At 55.7% G+C, this 24,134-nt stretch overlaps 2 protein-coding genes and 1 non-coding gene across 5 annotated transcripts; 2 read left to right on the top strand and 1 right to left on the bottom strand.

Annotated features, from left to right (window-relative positions):
- Positions 1-921: 921 nt before the first annotated feature.
- LOC112880554 (AT-hook motif nuclear-localized protein 9-like) lies at positions 922-5,423 on the top strand. 3 transcript variants are annotated; one of them, XM_025945241.1, is made up of 6 exons: positions 922-1,346; positions 1,451-2,120; positions 2,916-2,983; positions 3,950-4,081; positions 4,490-4,651; positions 4,877-5,423. In XM_025945241.1, exons 2-6 carry the CDS (start codon positions 1,529-1,531, stop codon positions 5,102-5,104), a joined length of 1,182 nt encoding a protein of 393 aa, XP_025801026.1. In that variant the 5' UTR covers positions 922-1,346; positions 1,451-1,528; the 3' UTR covers positions 5,105-5,423. The 3 variants fall into 3 exon arrangements, with proteins under 3 accessions (XP_025801026.1, XP_025801036.1, XP_025801019.1); XM_025945251.1 differs by having other exon boundaries at positions 1,423-2,120; XM_025945234.1 differs by having other exon boundaries at positions 922-2,120.
- Positions 5,424-6,220: 797 nt separating this feature from the next.
- On the top strand, positions 6,221-6,292 carry TRNAC-GCA. The gene has a single exon. It is a non-coding gene; the product is annotated as a tRNA-Cys (tRNA).
- Positions 6,293-7,413: 1,121 nt separating this feature from the next.
- Positions 7,414-9,418, bottom strand: LOC112877706 (cytochrome P450 714C2). The gene has a single exon (XM_025942066.1). It carries the CDS (start codon positions 9,251-9,253, stop codon positions 7,613-7,615), a length of 1,641 nt encoding a protein of 546 aa, XP_025797851.1. The 5' UTR covers positions 9,254-9,418; the 3' UTR covers positions 7,414-7,612.
- Positions 9,419-24,134: the final 14,716 nt, after the last annotated feature.

Below are 24,134 nucleotides of genomic sequence, written 5' to 3'. Positions count from 1 at the left end.
TCGTCTGTAAATTGCTACCCATTATTTGTGGTATACTGGTAATCTGATAGTATCGCGTGTGGTATCGCACGGCTGCAGTTTGTCCTGTTGCTGGAGTATTTGGTTGCCAGCAGTTGTTTAACATTACTCCTCCTCGGAAGTAGCGACGAGGTGTCGAAAGCGGCCTGGCACATGGTCAGCTTCAAGCTGTACTCCATTGGAACTTCACCTCCCTTGCTTGGGTCCGCTTCAGCGTTTGCCAGCCGTGGTTCTGGGCTGCTGCTGCTGCTTCTTCTACCCAGGAAAATCCCCAAAGCCAATAACAAACCTAGTAGGCAAGTGAAGTGATAACATGTCGGTGGCCTTGTCATTTCAGCCTAGACCGTTTTGTGAGAATGGAGTTGGGGTACCTTCGGCCGTGTTGAATTTTGGTTCCAAATCTATAGAAAAAAAAAATCTAATAATCTGCCTGAACAAGGGCGCTAGCAAATATCTCTTTTTGATGGTAATAGCCTGCTCATCTATATCTGGTCTGGCTTCACACCCCAATTATTACCGTCATCCTTAGCTTACGCGATGTGTCTCTGTCGCCGTACCCGGTCAAGGATAGGATCCTCTGTGGCGCCCATTCGATGGCGTTTCTATTCTCTTTGCATCAGTACAGTACAGCCCATAGTCACCGTTAATCTCGGTCTATATTCTTAAAATGAAAATAGCTTTCACACGAACTTTTTGTATCTAAAAAAAGTTGTTGGATAAAACATCAATTATCGCTGTGATTTTAGAATAATTTTAAACTTATGCTTCACCTGAACAAGAACTCGTGAAGTTACTGGCAACTTAACATAAACACTCTCGCCAACATGCGCCGTTCTCATGTCACAGAAAATCCTTCTCTCTCCTCCCCGGTCTCTCTTCCCCCCCCCCCCCCCCCCCCTCTCCCCTCGAACACATACACCATACATGCTCGCTCTTCCTCTTCTTGGGTTCGTCCCCTCTGATCCCTCCCTCACCCTCCCCCCATCTCTAGGGTTTTAGCACCCCATTTCCCCATCGCCATTTCCGATCGGATCGCTCCCTCCTCACCCGCCGCCAGGCAGATCCCGCCGCGAGCCACCCTACCCTCCGCCGCTGCCACCTTCGTCCCAGAGGTCTTCGCCGAAAGCTCGCACAAATCCCCTCCTTTCGCCCATTTGTTGCAAAGATCGGAATTTTTTTTCTTCCTCACCCATTTCTTGCGTTTCATTCCTTCCGTTCCCGGAAATTTCACCGCTTCCTTGAGATCTCGCGTTCGTCGATCTGATCTTGCCTCGTCTCGCGAGAAGCATAGCAGTTTTGTGCGACAGTTCGGGGAGAAGATCCTCAGAGTTGAGATTCTTGCGCCCATTTGCTCGCTTCAATACCTTTCAGAAGCATCTGATCTCGAATACTGAAAGAAAGTAGCCACCTTTGTGCCGTTTCTTGCAACTAGGCTTGGTCCCTGCGTATTGGTGGTGGGTTGGCGGCTTGGCGCTGAGGGGGAGCTCTGCGGCGCTGCCCATTCCTATGAATGGACGGGAGGGAGTCCACGGTGGCGTCGGGGCCCAACTTCTCGTTCTACGCGCAGCACCGGGGCATCGGGGCTCCGGGCGTCCCCAGCCACTCGCCGGGGCTCCACGGCCCGCCGCCCGGCGGATACCGGCAGCATCTTGATGCAGTCTCTGCGGGGTACGCATTCCAGACCCCGCACGTCGGTGGCCCCCACATTGGGCAGGGGTACCACCATGTTGAGGCCTCACCTCCTGTGGCGCAGCACAGTGCCGGTGGCGGCGCCAGCTCCGGCGGTGCTATGGACATTGGCATGGGTGTGGCCGTGAGTGCTGATGCTAAGGGGGATCAGGGGAGTGTGGCTGGCCAGGATGAGCAGGTGAAGAAGAAGCGGGGGAGGCCAAGGAAATATAAGCCTGATGGGGCGGTGACTCTCGGGTTATCGCCCTCTTCATCATCAACGCCTCACTCGTCGAACTCGGGGATGGGAACCATGGTCAGCACACCAGGTTCAGGATTTGGATCAGGGGGTTCAGGCTCTGGTGCTCCATCAGAGAAACGTGGAAGGGGGCGGCCTCCTGGGTCTGGGAAGATGCAACAGTTGGCTTCGCTTGGTGAGTTCCCGCTGCCTTGCAATTTCACTTACATATCCTATACTTTATGATAATTGATTCATCAAGTGATATTGTGCTTCCATATAGTTATGTTTTGGGCTGTGAGCTTCTTGCATGATAGCATTGCTTGTTGGGTATGAATATGCTCTAGCCACCTACTGTGTTATGTTCAACTTTCCTTGAATCCATCCACATTGCATATTGTGCTATTAAGAGAACCTGGGGACTTCACCTATACATTTTATTGAGTATCTGGATCAACTCTGAACATTGTGCTCTGTTATACCTGTGCTCTTAGTGTGTGTGTTTTTTGCATTAGATCCCACGACTTGTCCTTCCCATCATTGATAGGTCGTTACTCACATATTGTGCTATACTCCTATGGAATGTATAACTGTCATCATGGCAATACGAACCCCTCACATTTTGATTCTGGCCTTCTGGGTGTGTTTCTATTTGCATGATCTCTTCAGGATGTTATTTGAATTTGAGTGGGTATTGACATTTCTTCTAAGTGTCTTCTGTTTTTTTTTCCTTACTAAAGTGGGATTATGAATAAATTGGAGGTTATTGAATTGACTGGTGGCTCAGTTATGTTAAGCAAGCACTATATATCTTTTGCTTCCTTGACTGTTCCCACACAAAAATGAAAGAAGTGGGCCCTTTGCCTAACTAGCTTTTGTTCTTTTGCATCCCCTTGCTTTGTATAGGGAGGCATTTTGCTTATTTTATATGCATGAACTGATGAGTTTGTTATTGTTGTTATCTGATGAAATTCTCTTGTGTCTTATTCAGGAAAGTGGTTTCTTGGCTCTGTTGGAACAGGTTTTACTCCTCATGTGATTATTATTCAACCAGGAGAGGTAAGTTAGAATGATCGCTAACTGATGACTATTCTTTCCAAAAGTGGCTATGTTGCTCCCTCTGTTGATTTATGTATTATTGTTCAGTGGGACCTGTTTCCTTAGTGCCATGAGTGATGCTTGTTTGCATTTGATGCGGATTACCTTCATAGTGTTTTTTCTTGGTTTACCCAGTGTGCATATTCGATCAATTCCGTGTTGTAATAATGGTACTCTTATAGATGAGGTGTCTGAATAAGCAATGCCCCATGAACCTATAGGTATTGTAGCAAACTCTTCTCTGGCGGCCAATACAGTTTCTTGTGTTTAAATTCGCTGGTGGAATTTAGTGGCTTCTATTACTGCTATGCATTAAGCTCAGTTATTTTGCTAGCTGTCAAATGAGTGATTTATCATTGATATATAAATGTATTGTAACATGGGATGGTCGCAACTGGATTAGCATCATTGTTACACTGTGCAAGTTAATTTTTTCTAGATAATGGACTTGCTGATGATGCATTACTAGCATTGTGCCCTCAAAAGCTACTTGATGTGACACTACAATTTTATTTTCGTACTCTTAGGTTTTATTATCTTGGCAATTAATACTCCTGATGACTTAATTCAAGAAAATCCTCTATCCTTGGAACTGATAGCTTATGCTTTTCTTTTCAAAAAACAAAAAACTTTTGCGCTTTCAAGGTTCTGGTCCAAGCTTGCTTGTCGAACTCAAATTGAAAGGAAAGTTCGGCTTTCTCGGTTATCTACTTGAGAATATTTTTTTTCATATTGATTTTTTATGCGACCTGGTTGCTATAATGTCACTGGTTAACTTTGGTAAATTCCAACCTTGGGGGAGCCAACTACTTGAGAAGAAAAATTAGAGCATGATGCTATTTTGTCTGTTTCAGGAAATACTAAATAGTTTCTTCTTGTTGTTGTTGTATTCTGAACAGTCCAATTATAGCCTTCTCATCTGTGCAGGATGTTGCTGCCAGGATAATGGCGTTTTCACAACAAGGCCCAAGGGCAGTGTGCATCATTTCAGCTACTGGAGCTGTTTCTACGGCAACCCTTCACCAGGATTCAGATTCTGGTGGTGTGGTTACATATGAGGTATGTTGCTGTTGGTTATCAATTGTTGCAAACTACTGCATGCATGTGTTTTGCTCTTCTCTTGCTGTACATTTGAATATAAATTTTTGCTCACTGTAAATTAGACAAATTATTTGCTGCTGGCATTGCCTGCGTAGCCAGATTGCTTGCATGTCAGATCTAAAGCTATTGCTGTGACAGGAAAAGAGTCATAAAATGGAGCACTGGTTTGCATGCTTTTGCTCTAATTTTTTTCCTATGCTGAGAACGTCTGAGAGCATTTTATTCATTTTTGAGTTTGCAGTGCGGGACATACTTCATAAGATACTTTCTTTTTCAGTACAACTGTTCACTTACAATGTGATCCTGAGAAATGTCATTTTGTTCTCATTTAGTTTATGCCTTTATGTTTTATTATTGATTTGGCAGGGTCGATTTGAGATCCTGTGCCTTTCTGGGTCATACTTGGTGCTAGATGATGGTGGCACACGGACCCGAAGCGGAGGGCTTTGCATAGCTTTGTGTGGTCCTGACCACAGGGTTATTGGTGGCAGTGTAGGTGGTGTCCTGACAGCAGCTGGAACAGTTCAGGTGATTTCTGGTTTTTGTGTCATAAATCATCTGATCTTTTGTGAGCTAGTATGAATTTCATACCGTCATAATTGTTCTGTCATGTGGTTTGTTTGCTATCTCAACTGAATAAAAAGAAAAGAAGCATAGTCACCTTTTTTTGTGTGTCCCGTACCAGTTTCTTCGTGCGTCCAGGACCTTGTGCTACGAGTTTGTCTTGCTCTCATCGGTTTTGCATTGGCGCAGGTGATAGTAGGGAGCTTCATGTATGGCGGTTCGAAGAAAAACAAAGGTAAAGCCGAGCCAGACATGGAGCATGAGGAGGTGAATGCTGGTGAGGAAGAGGCGGCCCCTGCAATGGCGCTGCAGGAGCACAACATGCCTCCTCACGTGATGAGCGGATGGCCTCCGGGCATGATGAGGGAGATGGACTCACAAACCTCAAACATCGATATCAACTCGATCCGCGAGTAGGTAGTTGCCTGGTGGATATGGCAGGTGGGAAGAGCAGGCCAGTCTCTCTGACATTGAAGGAAGAAAAGAAACCATCCTACGCAGCAGCGGCTGGACACAGGCACAGCATGCATGCGCTAACCTCCCCCTAGGTGCGAGAAGAGTTGTTGTGGTTGCTGTGTTAAGTAGGAACCCTGCGTATCGTATCATATAATTAAATTATGGTGTTGTACTTGGATGCTGTTGTATGAGATAATGAGATATGCTTTTGCTACCAAACCAACCAGCCGTATGCTAATGTATGGTAGAAGAAGGGTGAATAGTGAGGTGGTTTCGTTGCTATGGCTACTACTATGGATGCATTGACAAATGTGCACGAGAGAATCATTCATGCTTGGGGTCGGCACAAGGATTTGATCTGATCTGATCTGGTATGATGTGTGTGAAAAAGAGAAGGAACGACCAAGAAAGAATGTAGTAGTACATATGCTTGGTCAAAAAGGAGGAACATGTTTGTATGCCCTCCTCCAGGCCGGGCTGCGCATTAGCATTAGGTGCAAAACGGTTTTGCTGCAGAAAAGGAAGAGGAGAGGAGAGGAGGAAGGAAAGAGGTAAGAAACGGGCTAACAGTAGCAAGCGATAAACAAGGAAAACTTTGCATTGGATTGTTTCGATTGATTGCCTGTGTGTCTGCTACTCTTGTCAGACGATTCTCTGCCCTGTGGCATGCTCCATTGCGAAATGTATCTATCCTTGGTTGACGACGGACTGACATGTCCCACCCTTTGGATTGATTTGATTGTAGTACTAGCAAGCAAGCTGCTCCCTGCTGCCTCTTTTCTTTCCTTCCTTTGTTCAGATCCGGCGGTGATAGTAAAGTTGAGTGGTTCCTAGCTAGCACGGGCCATGGACTTTGCTGCTGAGGAAGATGCGGTGTGGCCTCTCCCAACGCCGCCGTCGCCGTTGCCATTACCGCCGGCTCGACACCCAGAATCCACAGCACCGTACACCGCCGCGGAATTCAGCATCTCGGACGGGGCAACACATAATGCTGGGGCCTGGGGCCGTTGGAATGGGGGAGGGAGGGAATATCGTTCCAAGGTATAATTGATAAGTAAAAGCAACATACTCGTAACGGGGTCCATAGCTCAGTGGTAGAGCAATTGACTGCAGATCAATAGGTCTCCGGTTCGAACCCGGATGGGCCCTGACATACGGCATTCTTTTTGTTTGTTTGTTTGTTCTGTTTTGTCGGTCGAACATTACTCTACTGCTACATCTCATACAGATGCATGTGTGGTGGTTTAATTTTCTGGAGAGCTATATAAGTAAGCGTCTAGGCAGCTAGCAGCGATGCAGAAATAAAGGAGATGTATACTTGACGTGGTGGCCGCCGCACACGCACGGAAGCATGCAAATTGAGTACTGTAAAACCCAAATCTGACCCGGCTCGATCCATCGACTAATCAAAAGGAAACATTGATTCATACGTACAGTCGTCCACGTCGACCTAGCTAGCAAAACACACACAACAGGAAGGAACGAACCAAGATGACCGACCTCCTCGTATTGCATTTGAAAAGTAGCACTAGTTCAATCAGAATTCTATAGCATCTAACGGTGCTGTGCTTTCACTTGTATGCGACGTTTCCGTCAACGGCGAGACGTCTATGATAACTTCATCAATCTCGAGAATTTACCGGCTTAGTCTTTAAAAATACTCATAGCAGTTATAGCAGTAGAGTTTGCGTACACGTATTCATAGAGGTGAGTGTGTGCGCATTGTAAGTATATAAGTTGTGCTGTATAATTGAAAAAAAATTGATGCTGGAGCTGACCAGGCAACGCAAGCACGAGGAATCCATCCATCCATCCGTCCATCCATGGCTGCAGGCAGCTATCTTCCACGCACAAGAAGACGACGGAGGAGAAATTAACCCGGTCAGTCAGTCGGTCGTTCCAACTTCAACGCCCCGCACGGTACGTCCGGTTGCCGTACGTACTCCACGGTTACAGTAAGCTTTTCATTTTATTTGACCGGAAAGAGTGCTCTTTCATTTCACTTTTTCTATCATACTGTGGATAGAGGGATGAATAATCCAAGTCCAAACTATTGAACTTTACTCCCCTGCCTTGTCAGAAAAAAAAAAGTGACACACTCATTTCACTCCATCCCTTACCATGGAAGGTGCTTAAGCATAGCTTATATTATTGCATATTTGCATTGGTTTTTTTATAATGCCAACGTCGCAACCAAAATTCAAGTTAGCACCATGCTATATTTTCCCTGAAAAATATATGGCACCAAATTTTTTGGAAATGGATGGATGGATGGATGGAGTCCCATGCTACTTTTTTCCTCTAGAAAATACCTTCTTTGTTTTTTATATTCTTGCACACACAACAATGTCACATACTTTTCCTATATGTGTAGCAAGTTAGTGCCCCTACTAGATTGTATTGTGTTGCATTGCATACAGAGCTAGCAAGCTTACATGCCAACAATAACTCCATACCACCGACTCCTGATCAATGGATGATGGGCGTGAGCCGGAGTTGGATGCCGGCGGCTGGCCTCAGCGAGAGCATGACCCTTGGCGCGTGCCTGTACTCGGGCGCCACCTCCAGCCGGAAGCGCCGCAGCAGCATGGCCAGCACCACCCGGTACTCCATGGCCGTCAGGTTCCTCCCCACGCAGATGCGGCCGCCGAACCCAAAGGGCAGGAACCCCATGCGCTGCCGGCACCCGCCCTGCACGGGGTCCCGCGCGAACCGCTCCGGCCGGAACTCGTGCGCGTCCTCGCCCCACAGCGCCGGGTCGCGGTGCATCGCCACCACGTCCACCCACATGTTGGTGCCCCGCGGGACCACCACGCCGGAGCTGCTGCTGATGTCCTCCAGCGCCTGCCGCTGCACGTTGGGCGACGGCGGGTACAGCCGCAGCACCTCGCTCATGACCCACCCCATCTTCGTCAGCCGCCCCAGAGACGCAGCGTCCAGGGGCCCCTCGCCGCCCGCCCCGGCGGCCAACACCTCCTCCCGCAGCGCCTCCTGCCACTCCGGGTGCGCCGCCAGCATCAGCAGCGTCCACGACAGCGCCAGCGCCGTCGTCTCGTGCCCGCCGAAAAAGAAGGTCTTGCACTCGTCCACCACCTCCCGCGTCGTCAGCCGACGCTCCTCCGACGACTCGCTCCCGCTCCCGGCAAGCAGCAGCGACAGCAGGTCTTTGTTGTTGCTGCTGCCGCCGCTCCTCCCTTGACGCCGACGGCGCGCGTCGATGATCTCCATGAGCAGCGCGTCGATCTCCCGGCCGAGCTTCCACGCCTCGTACGTCTTGCGCACGTGCAGCAGCCGCGCCAGCGGCACGCCCACGAGGCGGTTGGACTGGAACAGCATCGCCTGCATGGCCTGCAGCTTGTGGAACACCCGCGCGCCGGCCTCGTCGTCGTCGTCCATGCCGAAGCTGGCCTTGGCGATGATCTCGGCTGCGTTCCGGACGATGCCGGCCTCGACGTCGATGACGCTCTGGCCGGCGACCACGGCGTCGGCCCAGCGCGCGAGCATCCCGGCGGTGGTCCGCTGCATGACCCCGATCATGTGGTTGAGGTTGGTGGCGGAGAATGCGGGCGCGATGATGTTGCGGTGGCGCGCCCACTCGTCGCCCTCGGCCATGACGAGCCCCCTGCCGAACATGGGCATCCGGTCGCGGCGGAAGACGTCGGGCTTCCCCCAGCGCTTGCCGAGCGCGCCGGCGGTGGCGGCCTTGAGGAAGTCCGGGTCGGCCACGTACAGGAAGGGCTCCGTGCCCAGCCAGTAGACGAAGACCTTGCCGAAGGCCTGGCGCCAGCGGGCGAAGTAGGGGAATACGGCGGCGTGGACGTCGCTGATGGTGGAGGAGGGGGAAGCAGGCAGCAGCGGCAGTGTTGTTTTGGTGCTGGTGCTGCTGTTGGCGGCGGCCATCGTGGTGGCGGTGATCTCGGGCAGGTTGCCGAAGGGGAAGGAGGGCCTGGGCCCGTCGAATCCGGCACGGCGGAGGCGGCGCCTGGTGGCGGCCGGCGAGAGCCAGGCGGCGTAGATGAAGGCGCAGAGGAGGAGGGCGAGCGCGGCCATGGCGCCGGCGCACGGCAGATGATCGCCGGCGGCCACCCCTGGGACTGGGACGACCTCCATATATATATGTATGTATGTATGTATGTATGCAAGCAAGCTAGCTAGCTAGGAATGGATGGAAGACGATGGACAAATAAATTGAAGGTGGAGGGCGAGCTTGGGATGAATATAATTGAATGCTCTCTCGCTCTACATATGCTGGCTGCTGCTATGCAATGTGGTTTGTATTTGTTTGGGTTGATCGGTGGGGTGTGGGGATGGATGGGTTTATATAGATAGATAGATACTAGGCTGCGGCGGAGCGGAGGAGTTGCGTGGCGTGGTCGTAGATAGGCTGTAGCGCATGGCAGCAGGTGGTGGTCGGGTCGTCGTCGTCCTCCTCCTCCTCCGTGTCCGTGTGTGGGGGGGAGGGGTTTGACCTAGCTCGCTGCATGCACTGGTGCTGGCCGGGTCAGACGAACGACGCCGACGCGGCTCCGCGGGCTAGCTCCCGCACAGGAAGCAGCACCTATAGAAGGTGGGCGGTCAAAGCAAAGCCAACCCCAGTCCCCAGGCGGGCCGAAACGCCCGTCGTCTCCGCCCATTTTCAGACTGCGCTGCCGAGATCCATTTTCCATTGCGCGCCCCATTTCTTTAATTTCATTCATTTTATCTCCCCCCCTCGACTTCTCTAGTGTCCTAATAAAAGGGGAACTCTTTGTTTTGTTTGTTTGTCTAAAAAGCAGTCAAAAGGTAGTAACGAACGACTTGCAGTCGACGATCCATCTGCCTGGCCAGCCAGCTAGCTTTTCACTTGCAGTGCTGGCCAAGCTAGTCTTGTATTCGCGCGTGCTCATATATCCCTTCATCATTCCTTCAAAAAGTGTCTCAACCACCATGGGATGCATCAGATTCGCATCAGCTGGCACTCTGGTCAACACTACAAATTTTCGCGCAACGATCCAAAATTCCATCCCATGACAATTAACTAAACGGTAAGCTAGGCCGCCCCTCCTACTACAATCTCCAGATGCTTACTACTACGTACTCTCAGCTAGCGCTAGTAATCTCTCCATCGATCGATCAGCAGCAGCTGCCACGCGCTAATAAGGAATGAAATGAACCTCCGATCCGATCCACAAGAGATCCGTCGCGTCGCCTGTCTCATCGATCTAATCCTACTCGTGCTCTAATTAATTGCATGCCTGCTACTAATCTAGTATAGTACTGTCTAGCACTCCATCGTAGTATGATTTGATTTATTCTTTTCTTTTTTGGCAGCACGCGACGCGCGCTGTAACCGGTGCATGGTGACTGAGCACTTGATATATATATGTGTGTGCCACGGTGATAAAACTTTTCTCTCGTCCCATAAAATTACCCCTCCTCTCTTCTCATAATTATTATCTTATCGTATCAGCAAATTTACTGATGTGGCATAATATTTAATTTAATCCTTATAAAATCCCTACCGAGACCGGTCTAAGTGCAAATAGTTATAAAGTTGCTAGCTAGCTTAGGAATAATAATCATCGTCCTTTCAAAAAGACTCCGCTACTACATCCCACCTCTGTTTGAGATGAGAAAACAAATAATTTAACTGATTTAGCAAAGCAAATATAAAAATCTATTTACACTCCGTGCATACAAATACCTAATAAAAGCATGTTTGGAGAAGATAAAGTTGAGTGCTAAACTTTAGCACTGTCGGTACATACAGATAGGGGTACCTCAAGCTAGGGTGTCCAGGCCTTCGGATTCCCATAATCCATACTCCCCCTCGCCTCTGGGCCACGTGGCATACGGCCTCCGGGCCTGACAGCTGGGGCCGCGGCCTCCGGACCCTCCCCCGAGCTCCATGAGGCCCGGGGCCTCTGCACACCCAGGTGAGGGGGAGAGCTCACGGGTAGCCCCTGCGGACCCGGCCTCCCCTGGGAGGTCCGGGGCCGCCACGTGTGATGGCCGGACCATCACAGACCAGCCCGTTCCAACCGGTCTCGGCGGCCCCGGGCCCCCCTTTCCCTGATTAGGGGTCCGGCGCCACCACGTGTTGCCCAGCGGGAGGAGCGGGGCTGGCCCCGCCGCGTGCCTGCGGCCTGAGGCCCCTTACGGGTCGCCTCCTCACCTACCCGCATTCAATGCGGTAGCTGAGTCGGGCGCGCCAAAGTCAAAAGGTGCGGCCTGCCACTGACACACGGGGCAGGTAAGCTGACACCACGGTAAGCCCGTCTGTTTCCAAGGCGGCGCGTCGTATCACCGCGCACAGTACGCGGACTGTGTGCAGTCCCATCACGGCGCTGCGCGCGTGATGATGGCCTGTAATAGGCGAGCCAAGGCGTGCGCTGTAACAGTGCGCGCGCCACGGGACAGCTCCTTCTCGCCCTCTGACCGAAGGTCCCATCCCAACAGTGACAGCACGGCTTCACTGTTGGGTAACGCTGACGCCGGACACTGTACAAGACAAGGCTGTACACGGTCATATCCTGGCTGTAGATACGCACATCAACTTCTCGATCGAGAGGACTACGGAGAGGAGCTCGAGGAGATGACCTCTATATCTCTCGTAGAACAGCTCCTATTGGCCGGGCCCACCTGTCGGGGTCTCGCACGGTGTAAGCACTCCCCTTGCACTATAAAAGGGAGAGTGTACTCGTTAGAATACAAGGTTCAACAATCAGAAACACAGCCAATACAACACCAAAGTGGACGTAGGGTGTTACGCTCCGGCGGCCCGAACCACTCTAAATCTTCGTGTCCTTCCTATGTTCATCTGTCCACCGATCGAGCGCTCCTAAGTCTCCTCCAAACCCATCCTTAACTAGGATTAGGCGGGTGCTTTCCGCCACCCGGCTGGAGAATTCCTCCGACATTTGGCGCGCCAGATAGGGGCTTTAGGTTTGGATTGCGCTCGGTCGACCTTCACAACCTCAATGGCGCAGGAAAATGGCCACCATGACCTCCTGATCGGTGAAGAAGTGGCGTCAACGGCGCCACACGCCTCGCGCCATCCCGCCTCCAGAGTGGCCCCGCGTGCTGCTCCACCGTGTGCAGCGGAGCGGGCCTCTGTGGCCCAATCGGTGCTCCCACCGAGCGGGCCCCTCATGGCAGCCAGGGAGTTGCTCCGCAACCCCCCGGGCGAGGCGTCGCCAGACGCGCACAGACAATGGCGTGACGACGTCGACCGTCTCCTCAACCTGGCACAGGCTTCCCCAGGCTCTGCGGGGGGGTCTGTTTCCAGGCAGCGCCGTCGCCAGGGCGGTGCATCCGGTTCTGTGCACTCACCATCCGTGAGGAGTGCACGGACCGAAGACCTCCGGGCGGAGCTCAACCGCAGGCATGCGGGAGAGGACGCCAGGGTCTCCATCGAGCGGCGCGCAACCGACGACTCAATATTGAGGGTCGGACCTTGCGCCCGAGCTCGATGCGGCTGCGGCCAGGTCGCAGGGACCCCCAGGCACCGGTGTCGGGCGTGGGCTGCGCAGCGCTCGCAGGCCACCTCCGCGCAGTCGCCTGGCCGTCCAAGTTTCGGCCTCACCTGCCGGAAAAATGACGGGTCCTCCAACCCGTCAGAGTTCCTGCAGGTCTACATCACCGCCATCACGGCGGCCGGAGGTAACGAAGCCGTCATGGCAAGTTACTTTCATGTAGCCTTGACCGGGCCAGCCCGGACCTGGCTCATGAATCTTACCCCAGGAACCATCCAGTCCTGGGGAGCTCTGCGCGCAGTTCACTGCGAACTTCGCCAGCGCGTACCAGCAGCATGGCGTGGAGGCCCAACCTCCACGCCGTGAGGCAGCAACCCGGGGAAACCCTCCGGGCCTTCATCTCCCGCTTCACCAAGGTACGTGGAACTATCCCGCGTATCTCCGATGCGTCTATTATCACGGCTTCCGACAGGGGGTCCGAGACGAGAAGATGCTAGAGAAGCTGGCGACCCACCAAGTGGAAGCCGTCACCACCCTGTTCGCTCTGGCGGACAAATGCGCCCGGCTGCAGAAGGTCCGTGCATGGCACTCTGCAACCCAGGCAGGACCCGATCAGACGAGCGGACCCAGCGACGCTTCCCCCGGCAGCGGCAAGAAAAAAAACAAGAAGGCCCGTGGCTTTGACAAGTCACGGATTGGGGGTCCGGCCGTTGCAGCTGCGACGGGACCGGGGCCAGAACTCCCGTGGCAAGCGCCCGCGACAGCAGCGCACCGACCCCGGGTCGTGCCTGTTCATCCGGGGCTCGCCACATGCGCCACCGAGTGCCGCGAGATCCAGAAGCTCGGCGGAGCGCCTCAGCAAGAAGGCGAGATCAAGCCTCCAAGGAGGGCTCCTCCCCACCGCGCCAGTCCGGTAAGGAGAAAGCCTCCGATGCCGACGCAGCCGCGACGGAGAGAGAGTTGGGGTATCAAGCCCCCAACAAAGACCTCAAGGACTTTTCAGCAGTCCGATTCCGAGTCCGGCGGGGACGAGCGCCGCAAGAAGCTGTACGTTATGTACGGCGGCAGTTCGGAGCTCGTCTCCCGGCGGGACGTCAAGGCCTTCGCGGGAGGTCCTCTCGGTGAAGCCAGGGGTGCCGAAGGCGGCGCCCATCAGCGGTGGAAAGGCACCACCGTCTCCTTCGGGCCATCCGATTGCCCAGAGAACATGGCGGGCGCGGGGGTGCTGCCGCTCATCCACGGCACCCACCATCGCCAATGTTCGCCTTCACCATGTGCTGATCGACGGAGGAGCCGGCCTCAGCGTCATCAGCTATGCAGCGTTCAAGCACCTGCAGATTCCGGAGTCCAAGCTGGCTCCAATCACGCCCCATTCTCAGGAGTGGGCCCGGATCCCGTGTACCCGGTGGGCACCATCACCTTACCGGTTACATTCGGGACGGAGGACAATTTCCGTACCGAGAACGTGCAGTTCGAGGTCGCGGAAGTTAACCTCCCCTTCAACGCCATCATCGGCAGACCGGCCCTGTACCGGTTTATGGCCGTCGGCCCACTACGGGTACCTGGTCCTGAAGATGCCCTCTCCGGCAGGCGTCCTCACTATCCAGAGCGATCGTGCCACGGCTGTTGTGGCGGTCGAAAAGCTCCATGCCGCTGGCCCACGGGGCTTACCCCTGCAGCCGGCGCCCAGGGGGTCCGACCCCTCGACCTCACGTGCCAAGGCCTCAGGCCAAGGCACCGAAGGTCCCGTCCGTCCGACACGGGACGTTTTCCCGTGAAGACCCGTCCAGGTCGGAGCGGAGGGCCTCCCAGACCACCCGCATCGGTGGCAACCTGGGGGAGAAATAGGAAAGCGCGCTCGTCACCTTCCTCCAGGCAAATGTCGACGTGTTCGCCTGGGAACCGTCACAGATGCCCGGGATCCCTAGGGAGGTGATTGAGCATCATCTGAAGATCCACCCCGACGCCAAAGCCGGTCCGGCAAAAGCCACGCAAGCAGTCCCATCGAGCGGCAAACTTCATCCGTGAAGAGGTCCGCAAGCTGCTGCAGGCTGGCTTCATCGAGGAGGTCTACCATCCTGTATGGTTGGCCAACCCGGTTGTGGTCCCAAAGGCCAACGGGAAGCTTCGGATGTGCATCGACTACACCAATCTAAACAAGGCATGTCCAAAAGACCCTTATCCACTTCCGCGTATAGACCAGATGTAGACTCCACCTCCGGGTGTGATTTTGCTGTCCTTCATAGATGCCTATTCTGGTTTCCACCAAATCAAGATGGCTAGTGATGATAGGAAACATACAGCTTTTGTAACAGTGGATGGTCTTTATTGTTATATAGTGATGCCTTATGGATTGCTTAATGCTCTACCCACCTTTGCTCGTGCAATGAACATCACTCTAGGTGATTTGGTTAGAGATATAGTCGAGGTATATGTCGATGACATCGTTGTCAAGACTAGGGAGTCGAGTTCCCTCTTAGAAAATCTGGCTCAAGTCTTCGACAAGCTACGCGCGACCTCTACCAAGCTTAACCCCGAGAAGTGCGTCTTCGGCGTATCGGCGGGAAAGCTCCTTGGATTCCTGGTCTCCCACCGGGGGATCGAGGCCAACCCGGATAAGGTCCGGGCGATCGAGGCAATGAGACCCCCGGTGCGCCTCAAGGATGTGCAGAGGTTGACGGGATCCCTTGCAGCCCTCAGCCGCTTCATTTCGAGGCTGGCGGAGAGGGCGCTTCCCTTCTTCAAGTTGATGAGGGGGTCCGGCCCATTCGTATGGACCGAAGAGGCAGAACGTGCCTTCCAAGAGATGAAGCAGTACCTTACCTCCTTGCCGGTCCTGGTCGCACCGGACCCAGGTGAGACACTGTTTCTTTACCTTGCAGCAACGACCGAAGTGATCAGCATGGTGCTGATCGCCGAGAGGTCCGAGCTTCTCCCGCAGGGGACCTCTGTGGACCCTCCTGCAGAAGAGGGAGGTCCGGCCTCCCCCACTCCAGCAACCGGCCCTATTTCGGAGGGTCCGGCCGGGTCCCGACCTGGAGAAGTGTTAAGCAGCTTGGGGGCCGACGGGACCCCAGCTCAAGTTGAAGGATCCAGTCCAACTGGCAGAGTCAGGACCGTCCAGAAGCCGGTCTACTACGTCAGTGAGGTCCTCCATGAGGCAAAGGCCAGGTATCCTGAGACACATAAGCTCCTTTATGCTATACTTGTTGCGTCCAGGAAGCTCCGCCACTACTTTCAGGCCCACAAGGTTGTGGTGGTGACCTCCTACCCATTGAGGGCCATCCTCCACAACTCCAACGCCATGGGCAACATCGCCAAGTGGGCAGCGGAGCTCGCTGGGTTCCAGCTCGACTTCCGGCCGCGTCACGCCATTAAGAGTCAGATCCTTGCTGACTTCATTGCAGAATGGACGCCCGCACCAAGTGCCTCCGGGGGTCCGGACCAAGGCACGGACCCCCCACGTCTGGAGGTCAGGGCTCCGGTCTTCACCGGACCTCACTGGACCCTTTTCTTTGACGGGTCCGCCCGCAGCAAGAGGGCCGGGGCGGGCGTGGTCCTCATCGACCCACGTGGCGAGCAGTTAAAGTACATGGTGCACCTCGATTTTGAAGCCACCAACAACATGGCAGAGTATGAGGCCTTGATCTTTGGGCTCACGGCGGCTCTGTCCCTGGGGGTCCGGGAGCTCCTGGTCAAAGGAGACTCCCAACTCATCATCAGGCAAGTCCGAGGGGAGTGTTGCTGCAACAACCCCCAGCTCGCAGCCTATCTCATTCATGTGAAGAGGCTCCAGAAGGACTTCGATGTGCTGGAACTGCAACATGTTCCACGCGAAGGCAACACAGCAGCTGATGCACTCTCCGCGAGCGCATCGACCCAGTCACCCGTGCCTGAGGGCATCTTCCAGAGACGCCTGCTGAAGCCTTCCGCCTAGCCTGCCGACCTGGGCGAAGGGGGTCGGACTAGCACCTCGAAGCTGGCGGTCCCGGCGGAGCTCCATCCGTGGAGCCCACCAAGGGTCGTGTGCTCCCTTGAGGGTCCCGAAGACCTCAGGGGGGCACGCCCAGTTTCTCAGGAAGGTCCCGATGCATGGATCTCTAAGGTCCGGGACTACCTGAAGGAAAATTACCTTCCTGAAGATCAAGCATCTGCTGAGCGCATTGTCCGGATGGCTAAGCGGTACACAGTGGTAGAAGGGGATCTCTACCGCCGTGGCGCCAACGGCGTCCTCATGCGGTGCATCACCCAGGAAGAGGGCTGCGACTTGCTTGCGGAGATCCATGGAGGCGAGTGCGGAAGTCATTCTTCATCCCGCACGCTGGTTGGTAAAGCTTTCCGGCATGGCTTTTACTGGCCGACAGCACTCCAGGATGCAGCTGAGTTGGTAAGGTCCTGCAAAGCGTGCCAGTTCCACGCAAAGTAAATACACACTCCAGCTCAGGCACTGCAGATGATTCCTCCCTCTTGGCCTTTTGCCGTGTGGGGGTTGGATATTTTGGGACCTTTCCCTAGGGCCGTTGGCGGGTACCGGTACCTCTATGTTGCCATTGACAAATTCACTAAGTGGCCAGAGGCAGCCCCAGTGGTCAACATCACCAAGGCATCAGCAACTGCTTTTCTCAGGTCAATTGTGTGCCGGTTCGGGGTCCCGAACCGGGTCATTACTGACAATGGGACTCAGTTCACGAGCCAGTACTTCCAGGAGTACTGTGAGGATATGGGCATCCAGCTCTGTTTCGCCTCGGTGGCCCATCCCAGGAGCAATGGCCAAGTTGAGCGGGCCAATGCCGAAATCCTCAGAGGGCTCAAGATCCGAACCTACTGTGACCTTGAGAAGCATGGCGCAAGATGGATTGAAGAGCTTCCGAGTGTGTTATGGGGGAACCGGACCACACCCAGCCGTGCAACAGGGGAAACCCCTTTCTTCCTGGTCTACGGGGCCGAAGCGTGCCTTCCCCCGGAGATCACCATGGGCTCTCTGCGAGTCCGGTCTTTTGATGAAGAGATGCAGGAGCAGGAGCGTCGCCAAGACGTGGACCTCGTAGACGAGCGTAGATGGCGAGCAGCAGTCCGCAACGCACGGTACAACCAAGCGCTCCGGCGCTACCACTAACGGTTCGTGCGAAGTAGGGAGCTCCGGGTCGGGGACCTAGTCCTAAGGCGAATCTTGAACCGGGAGGGTATGCATAAGCTCTCCCCCAGCTGGGAGGGGCCCTTCAAGGTGACCAAGGTGTGCCGACCCGGATCTGTTCGCCTGGCTGCGGAGGATGGAATGCAACTACCCAATCCATGGAACATTGAGCACCTCCGTAAGTTCTATCCCTAGGACCTGGTTGGGAGGAAATTTTTCCTTTGTAATTGGTAGCATTGCCGTGCGGACCAGGGCGGTAGAGGTCCGCCCTCGTAAACCCGGCCCCTGGCGTACATCGCACAACTCTCCTGTACCAATTCATTTAAGGGGAAATTTGTTCTCAAACGCGTCCTTGAACTCTATGCGATTCTAAGGTTTTTTCGCTTCTTGTTATGCTAACCCCCACGTGGTTTTTCGCGTCTGTGTCGTGTCGAAGGTCCTACTTAGGTTGCTACACTATGTCTCTGCCCGGGACCCCTGTCTCGCGGAAGAAAAGGAACTGGGCACCCGGGAACTGGCTTCAGGGAGGCGTGCTCGTTCTTTGCTGGGGTCCAGGGCTGTGTAGCCGCTTAGCCTGGTTCCGTACCCTAAGCCTACACGCCCTGCCCCCCTAGGATGGGTATCGTTGTACCTCGAACAATGGACCCGGGGGCCGGGACCCCTTAGATTCCCGAACTATGGCTCCGGTGCTCTGACTCGTTACGCAACGCAGTAGGCTTTTGCTGGCCGGACCGGTACCTCGTGGGGACGTCTACTAAGCGTCGATCTAAGTCATGTGCAGGACCTCGGTTCTATGGCAGCTAGTCCCGTCCTATCGCGACTACCTCCCAGGGGGCCACACGGGACCTTGGTATGCACAAGAAGACCTTACAAACCGACAGCAGGAAAACAGCTAAGTTTCTCACAAAAATTGCGTTGAATATGCACAATATTATCTTACAATAACAAAAGTTGTATTACAAAAGAAATAACAAAAAGATACTAGCACTACTGCTCTGGTGGTCCGGAGGCACTCCCACTCTCTGCAGGTTCAGGACGTCGCCGGAGGCGGGCCGCGACCAGGTCCACTGCCTCCTGGACTCCTTCCCGCGCAGCGGCTGCCGTTGCCCGGAGGGGTCCGACCAGGACGGGAGTCAGCTGGACGGCAGGATCATGGCTTCGGAAGCTGGTGAGGATGTACTCCGCCATCCCTCGGGCAACCACTCGTCCCTCTGCCTCCAGGAGGTCCTGAAGGCCGGCCTCCGCATCCTGTAGGCGCCTGGCGGTGGAGTCCAGCAGTTGGAGTGCGGCACCAAATGGTGAAGGAGCCTCTGGTACCTAGATGGGTTTGGCTCCGAGCGCTTCTAGCAGAGGGTTCACCGCACCAACCCATCTTGTTAATCGGTTGGCGCCGGCGCGCTGCTCTGCCAGGAACCCCTCCACCTTGGCCTCCCTCTCCTGAAGCGCTGCCTCGCGCTCCTGGAGCCTCCGGTTCCCGGCTGCCAGCTCCTCCTCCATGGCCTCTTCCCGCTTCTGGAGCTCCTGCTGCCGGACCACCTCCTCTGCTTCTCGGGCGACCAGCTCTTCTTCTTTCTTCGCTACCGCCGCCGCCCGATCCGCGAGGGCGGCCTGATGCGCCTCGGCCGTGGCAAACGCCTCCCTCGCCGCGCCTATCAGCTCCTGGGCGGCCCGCTCCGTCTCCGCCGCCGCCTCTTTCTGCCTCTCCACGGCAATCAGCCCCTGGAGAGCCTCTGCTTCCCGCCGTGTGGCCGCCAACTCCCGCTGGCGCGCTGCTTCCTCCCGGTCGCGCGCCTGCTCCAGCTCCTCCCGCAGGAGCTCGCGCCCCGCCACGAGTTTGGCGCGCTCCTCGGCGTAGCGGGCGGAGACAGAGTTGATGCGGCCCCCCAGGCGGACCTCCCAGTCGAAGAGCCGCTGGCGCTCCGCCTCCAGCTTCTCCCACTCCCGGCGCATGCCAGCCTCTAGCTCCTGTTGAGCTTGCTGGCATTTGGCTATGAGCCGGGGGAGCGGGACCTCCGCTGTGCTCGGGAGGAGGTACCTTCCCAGCACCACCTCCGGTTCCTCCTCCTCTGCCGGTGGGTGGGTGCTGCTGGCAACTTCGGCGACCTCCGGAGCCGCTGCCTCTGCTGACTCTGGAGCCGTCGCCTCTGTCGCCTCCGGTGCAGCCGCCTCTGCCGCCTCTGGTGCCGCGACCTCCAACACCTCCGCTGCCTCTGGCGCAGCAGCCTCCGCCGTGGCAGTGGCCCCCTCTGCTGCTAGGTCAGCTGGTGAGGGCCCGACCTCAACACCCGGCGCTGTCGCCGGTGCCTCGGTCGTCGCAGCTGACCTGGTGCCCTCCTCCTGGGGGCAGCTTCGGGTCGTGGCGGTGTGGTGGCCTCCGGCTCCGGGCCCATGGGTCCGGGGGCTTCTGGAGCTGTTCCAGGCGGGGGCCCTGCTGGGAGCGGCGCCGAGGGCCCCGATGCTGGCTGGGGGCCGGATCCCCCAGTGGGAGCATCCGAAGACTGCGGCCTGCCGTATCACCTGTATGGTTAAGGACCGGAAGCCAAAAAAGAAAATGAAAAACCATGACAAAACCACTTACGGGAAGTCGGACCACTCCCATCTGCCCCGGGCTGCGGGGGGGACTTTCCTCCCAGCCGAGGACCCCCCGGACCTTTGGTGGGTGTCCCTCGCCAGCGGAATTGCTGGTGGCGGTGATGGGGGTAGTAGATTGGCCTCGGGCGGTGGTGGTGGCGTCGCCGGACGCCGTTCTGGTGGCGGTGGCGGAGGAGGCTGACGTGTCTCCTCCGGACCCCTCTCCGGCTGCTGGCGTTGTGGCGCGGGTGGAGGAGCTCTGCTCCGCTCCTCTGCCCCCGCCGTCTTCTGGCGTTTCGGCGCCGGTTCCCCGACCAGGGAACCGTCGCCGCGCTGGAGCCTCCGGGACTTGCTCCCTTCGGCTTGGCTGCGCCGCTCAGGTGCCGCCCCCTGAGCCTCGTCGCTCCTTGGGCCGGGGCAGCACCCGCACTATCTTTCTGCCGGCGCTCTGGCGCCGGCACTTTCTCCTTTCCTTTCCCGCTGGGGGCCGGACCTCTGGGTCCCGGCTCCCCAGCACCTTCGCTGGGGTGATGCTGGCGGTCCGGAGAGGCGCCAGGGATCTGGAGCCCGCGGTTGGGGTCGCCCCCAGTTGTCGGACCGCCAGGCCGCCCTCGTCCAGGGTCGGCATCAACGACAGGACCGATGACCGCAATGCCTGGTCCTCGCACAGGGCCTTGACCCCGCTCGGGAGGACCAGGGACTCCGGGATGAACGCCTCGCCGGTCATCGCCCGGACCGCTGCCTCCAGCTCCGCCCTGGTGAAGTCGCCGCCGGGCTCGCGTGCGATCCTGCAGCAGTCGTTCAGCCCCGTGTACACGTAGGCCATCCGGGACCACTGCTGCAGGGGCGCGATTCGCCGCTTCAAGAAGTCGCCCAGCACCATCATATAAGTCAGGCCACTCCTTGCCAGCTTCTTGATCCGGTACAACACTGGGTCGAGCTCCGCCGGTATTGTCGGCCTGGCCTTCCAGGTGCTCCGGTCGCTCTGGGGGCCCTCCGTTGGCAGCTCCAGGCGGTCATGAGGCTCGTCAGCCACGATGACCCAGCCTTCATGCCACTCCTCCCACTTGGAGCTGGAGAAAGCGGCGATGTAGGAGCCCGCCATCCCGTGCCGGAGCTGGAAGTAGTAAGCGCCAATCTCGCCGCGCTTCTTCCCGGTCCCAACCAGGGAGTAGAAATGTTTGAAGATGGTGGTGCAGGGACGCACCCCCACGAACATCTCCATGAAATGGGCGAAGACCACCGCGAGGAGGACGGAGTGGGGGGTGAGATGATGAAGTTGGAGGCCGAACTCCTCCAGGAGTAGGAGGAAGAAGGAGAAGATCGGAGGAACCAACCCGCACATAATGTACGAATTGAAAAGGACGAATTCCCCCACGGCAAGGTCGCGGAGGGGAATCTCGCCGGCCCTAACCTTCCCGACGTTTGCTGGCGCGGTCCACCCCAGAAGGCGCCGCACCGCGTCCAGCTGTTCCCGGGTCTGGAAGCGGCGCGGGAAAGGAAGTGAAGCCATGGAGATTGTTGGGCAAGGATTGCGAAGGAACAAGGAAGAAAGAGGAGTCGGGTGCAAGGATGCCGATCGCAAGAGGGGATGCGGAGATGAAGGGGTGCTACGGCGTCCGTTGTTGGCAAGAGCGAAAAGGTAGCCATTCCCTTCGGCGCATACCTTTTATGCAAAAGGCTGCTCCCACCTTAGCGTCCTGCGGCGACCGAAGAGAAGCCGAGCGGTCGCCAGCGCCGCCTTCCCATCCCTCACACTCTATGACCAGTGGGCTCGGGCCCACCTGTCATTGGCATGGGTGCTGGAGGGTCGTGGGAAGGGCGGAATCTGAACCGCCCGAGCTGCGCGACGGGCTCAAATAAGACAAGAATCTGAACCGTCTGATGCGCGCGGTACGCGCGGAGGGTGGGCCCCTCGGGGATCCCGCTACGGGCGAAAGGACACCTATGCCCTTGCCCGGCGGGAACGAGCTGTCCACCCGGCGCGATGCTGGGATTTGGCCCCACCTGCGGGTTCATCCCTCTCCCAAGGTGGGCCCGGGGGCCTCTGTCGGTACATACAGATAGGGGTACCTCCCGCTAGGGTGTCCAGGCCTTCGGATTCCCATAATCCATACTCCCCCTCGCCTCTGGGCCACGTGGCATACGGCCTCCGGGCCTGACAGCTGGGGCCGCGGCCTCCGGACCCTCCCCCGAGCTCCATGAGGCCCGGGGCCTCTGCACACCCAGGTGAGGGGGAGAGCTCACGGGTAGCCCCTGCGGACCCGGCCTCCCCTGGGAGGTCCGGGGCCGCCACGTGTGATGGCCGGACCATCACAGACCAGCCCGTTCCAACCGGTCTCGGCGGCCCCGGGCCCCCCTTTCCCTGATTAGGGGTCCGGCGCCACCACGTGTTGCCCAGCGGGAGGAGCGGGGCTGGCCCCGCCGCGTGCCTGCGGCCTGAGGCCCCTTACGGGTCGCCTCCTCACCTACCCGCATTCAATGCGGTAGCTGAGTCGGGCGCGCCAAAGTCAAAAGGTGCGGCCTGCCACTGACACACGGGGCAGGTAAGCTGACACCACGGTAAGCCCGTCTGTTTCCAAGGCGGCGCGTCGTATCACCGCGCACAGTACGCGGACTGTGTGCAGTCCCGTCACGGCGCTGCGCGCGTGATGATGGCCTGTAATAGGCGAGCCAAGGCGTGCGCTGTAACAGTGCGCGCGCCACGGGACAGCTCCTTCTCGCCCTCTGACCGAAGGTCCCATCCCAACAGTGACAGCACGGCTTCACTGTTGGGTAACGCTGACGCCGGACACTGTACAAGACAAGGCTGTACACGGTCATATCCTGGCTGTAGATACGCACATCAACTTCTCGATCGAGAGGACTACGGAGAGGAGCTCGAGGAGATGACCTCTATATCTCTCGTAGAACAGCTCCTATTGGCCGGGCCCACCCGTCGGGGTCTCGCACGGTGTAAGCACTCCCCTTGCACTATAAAAGGGAGAGTGTACTCGTTAGAATACAAGGTTCAACAATCAGAAACACAGCCAATACAACACCAAAGTGGACGTAGAGTGTTACGCTCCGGCGGCCCGAACCACTCTAAATCTTCGTGTCCTTCCTGTGTTCATCTGTCCACCGATCGAGCGCTCCTAAGTCTCCTCCAAACCCATCCTTAACTAGGATTAGGCGGGTGCTTTCCGCCACCCGGCTGGAGAATTCTTCCGACAAGCACATATTAGCACTCATTGACATGCTAAAGTTTTAAAGTCTTGGCTAAAGTTTAGCCCACCCCAATAGCACTCCCGTTTAGTTAAGCTAGTGCTAAAGTTTAGCATTTTCACTTGTCAGCACTTGGATCCAAACGGAGTCTAAAATTACAGTAAGTATACACAATTTGGACCTATGTACATATTAGACGGATCCATTAGCTAGTTTGTTATTGTTGAGCACCTTTATTTCTAGCGTTCATATATATAATCTATTCATTTATGATAAGGTGGGTAGCAGCTATCTGGGTGGTGTAGTATAACCAGAAAAAGAAAGTATATATTAAGTTTTATCTATATTCGCTTCTAACTACTCTCACTATCGGTATACCACTATGCTTATGTCCACGTACTCATTTATTACTTTAAGTATGTTCATATACTGATTCTAAGATACTTCAAACGGATATATAACGAAAAATTCTAAAAGTATTTCTACTTTTTAAATATATTATGATTATATATTAGTACTAGTATATAAAAATAAGTATATCCATATACTCCATATATGGTCATATACTTCAAGTATATATCATGTATGATTATATATACCTCGTACAGATCTTTTGTTGGGTTAGATA

This window comes from Panicum hallii, chromosome 1, assembly GCF_002211085.1.
Source record: "Panicum hallii strain FIL2 chromosome 1, PHallii_v3.1, whole genome shotgun sequence".
Lineage (NCBI taxonomy): Eukaryota > Viridiplantae > Streptophyta > Magnoliopsida > Poales > Poaceae > Panicum > Panicum hallii.
The sequence above is the reverse complement of the archived record's forward strand: the minus strand, read 5'-3'. Positions and strand labels throughout refer to the sequence as shown.